Source organism: Harpegnathos saltator, unplaced genomic scaffold, assembly GCF_003227715.2.
Source record: "Harpegnathos saltator strain DR-91 unplaced genomic scaffold, Hsal_v8.6 scaffold795, whole genome shotgun sequence".
Classification (NCBI taxonomy): Eukaryota; Metazoa; Arthropoda; class Insecta; order Hymenoptera; family Formicidae; genus Harpegnathos; species Harpegnathos saltator.
Window position 1 is genome coordinate 5004 of NW_020230643.1, and position 3454 is coordinate 8457.

General features: G+C 36.9%; 1 protein-coding gene across 1 annotated transcript; it reads right to left on the reverse strand.

The window, feature by feature from the left end:
• Positions 1-295: 295 nt before the first annotated feature.
• On the reverse strand, positions 296-3454 carry LOC112590369 (uncharacterized). The gene is made up of 4 exons (XM_025306663.1): positions 3440-3454; positions 2827-2971; positions 1742-2184; positions 296-1476 (listed from the first exon to the last, which is right to left on the reverse strand). Exons 1-4 carry the CDS (start codon positions 3452-3454, stop codon positions 1399-1401), a joined length of 681 nt encoding a protein of 226 aa, XP_025162448.1. The 3' UTR covers positions 296-1398.

The window sequence follows — 3454 nt, forward strand, 5'->3', positions numbered from 1 at the left end:
TATTATATACTTTCATATATATATATATATATATCTTTCTTTTATATATCCTTTTTTTTTATATATTCATATATATTGTTGTGCCCGCGCGTGAAAGAAATAACTCGAGATATACTAAACGAGAAAAGCTTTATTTACAGCCTAGAAAAACGGATCTCAATCAATTCCAAAATAATCGCACGAATTCGCTTTACGTCCGTACGCCGTGACAGGACTAGAGCGACTCTCTTTTCTAGTTGTTAGTAAACAAACTCCTTGACAACGATAACAGCTGTCAAACACTCTCTATATGCCTTCTTCACAGAGCGTCTTCTCCCAAGAGCGTGGGAACAATACGTTCCCCAAAGGTGTGGGCACAACACTGTCCCTTCTCTTCCAAAATTGTCGTCCCGACAATCCCATGGAAAAAGTTGTTCGTAATGCTCTTCTTCAAGTCTATCTCCAAAATTTCACGCCATCTTTGCTGCTCCAGGGCACCTTTGGCGATCCTTTGTCACAACCTGGACTGCTGTCTCAGGTTCTCTTGACTACGCCATCTCTTGTCCCAACAGCTACCAGGCCGAAAAGTTGTCGACGTGACTCTCGAAGTCCCAGCTCACCGCTCTTCAGCTTCTTCTTCGGATAAGGGGGGGGGTATAACCCGTGGACCCGACGTTCTTTAAAAGAACACCCCTAATCCCCGCCCCGGTATTCACCCAAAGCCTCACGGAAAAACCACGGTCAAAAACCGTGAGGAGGGTGGTCCTTAACGGATCTCAGTGGAAAAAGACGTCAGCGACTCGGAAAACGGAAAAGGAAAGAGGAATGGGAAATTCTGAAAAAGGAAAAGAAAACAAACAAGTATATGTATATACATGTATTGATTCTTTTAATTTTATTTAATATCTCTTTCTCGAAAAGGAGCCAAACGATCTGCATGAACCACTTTTCTTTTTTGTTTGAAAGATTTGCCTATACAAAACACGACATCACTAAGTTTCTTTATAATTATAAAAGGTCCTTCCCAAGAACTTTGCAATTTCGGAGCTTTTCCTATTGTACGACGAGGATTGAAAAACCAAACCTTTTGACCTTGTTCAAATGTCACTTGTCTAGAACGTTGATCATACCAAGATTTGGTATTTTGAGACCTAATTTGAAGACGACGTCTAGCAAAACGATGAATTTCATCCAGTTTTTTCCTTAATTTAATAGTGTACTTTTCTTCTTCTTTATCTTTAACTGAGGGAGGCCGACCTCGAAGAAGATCTAAAGGTAAACGAAGATCCTGACCAAGATACATTTCGGCTGGAGAAACTCCAGTTACTTCATGTTTAGAGGAGCGAAAAGCCAGTAGAAACAAAGAAATCCATTTATCCCAATCTCGTTGATTATCAGAAATATATTTCGCCAAATAATTTAAAATTGTTCTATGTTGACGTTCAACTTGTCCATCTGACTGAGGATGAAGAGGTGTAGTACGAGTTTTCCTGATTCCTAAAATATGAGACATCTCAAGAATTAATCGTGACTCAAAATTCTTTCCTTGATCAGTATGTAATTCTAAAGGAATTCCATGTCGAGAAAATACTTGTTCAACTAGAAACTTAGCAACAGTGGTTGCTCTTTTATTTTTCAAAGGAATAGCCTCTGGCCATTTGGTAAAACAATCTAGCACAACGAGCACATACCGATTTCCATTAAGAGTGGTAGGAAGAGGACCTAAAATATCAACTTGTATTCTTTCAAAAGGAGCACCTACATTATACACCTGAAGAGGAGATTTCCCTTTTTCAGAAGGACCTTTCTTAGCTATACAAATTTTGCAAGAAGCACACCAATCCTCTACGTCTCTCTTGCAAGTTGCCCAATAAAAACGTTTACGTATCCTTTGTAAAGTTTTATTAATTCCAAAATGACCCCCGGAAGGTGAATCAGCTTCTTCCAACACCTCCGAAACCTTCTCCCGAGGAACTAAAATTTGATAAACATGGTTTAATAAATTAGGAGATTCCCATTTTTTATATAAGACACCATTTAAAACAACTATAGCTTCCCATTGAGACCAATAAATCTTAGAAGAAATCTCCATAGGAGCAACAGCCTGCCAAGAAGGCCTTTTATCAATCTCTTTAGCTTGATGAATTTGTGCCAACACTGAATCCTGAAGCTGAAAATCATGCCATTCTTGTAAATTATCTCTTTCTAGAGAAATAAATCCTATAATATTTTCTTTAAAAGATTCCTCCCGTGATTCTACTTTATAACAATAACGACAAGAAGTTTCCAAACAAGGACGTCGAGAGAGAAAATCTGCATTTTTGTGTAATTTCCCGCTACGATAATTAATGTCAAAATCATATTGCTGCAAACGTTCTAACCATCTTGCCAACTGCCCTTCCAAATTTTTAAATGAAGTTAACCATCGTAAAGAAACATGATCTTTTCTTACTAAAAACTTCCTTCCATATAAATAATGATGAAAAGATTGTACAGCATCTACCACAGCAAGAAGTTCCCTACGAGTTACACAGTAATTCTGTTCTACTTTATTAAAAACTCGACTATAAAAAGCAATAACTTTCTCTTTTCCTTCCTGAAGCTGTGAAAGAACTGCTCCAATGCCATGATTTGAAGCATCAGTGTCAAGAATAAATTGACCTTCTCCAGAAGGAAAAGATAAAATTGGAGAAGAAGTCATCACACGTTTTAACTCCTGAAATGCCAACTGACATTCTGTTGACCAAGAAAATTTTCTATTTTCCTCCGTCAATCTAAATAAAGGCTTGGCTAAAAGAGAAAAATCTTTAATAAATTTCCGATAATACGAGCAAAATCCTAAAAAACTTCGCACTTGTTTCCGTGTCTTAGGAATTGGCCAATCTTTAAGAACAGAAATCTTATCAGGATCTGTAGCAACTCCCTCAGCAGAAATCACATGACCCAAGTATTTGATCTTTTTCCTTAAAAATTCACATTTCTTTGGATTTACCTTAAGATTTGCGGATTGTAACCGCAGAAAAACTGCTTTTAAATTAGAAATCATTTCTTCAAAATTCTTTCCAAAAACAATTACATCGTCCAAGAAAACGAAACATTTTTTAGAAATTAAACCTGATAACACTTTTTCCATTAAACGTTCAAAAGTGGCAGGAGCATTACAAAGTCCGAACGGCATCACTGTAAACTGCCATAAACCGTTTCCTATAGAAAAAGCAGTTTTTTCCCGATCCTCAGGAGCTAACCCCACCTGCCAATAACCACTCTTTAAATCAAGAGTACAAAACCATGAATTCCCAGCTAAACAATCTAAAATTTGATCAATTCTTGGAAGTGGATATGAATCCTTGATGGTTACTGCATTTAATTTTCTATAATCTACACAAAATCTTATAGAACCATCTTTTTTTTTTACCATTACAGCCGGAGAAATCCAAGGGCTATTGGATTCTTCTATTACCTTTTGAGCTTTCAT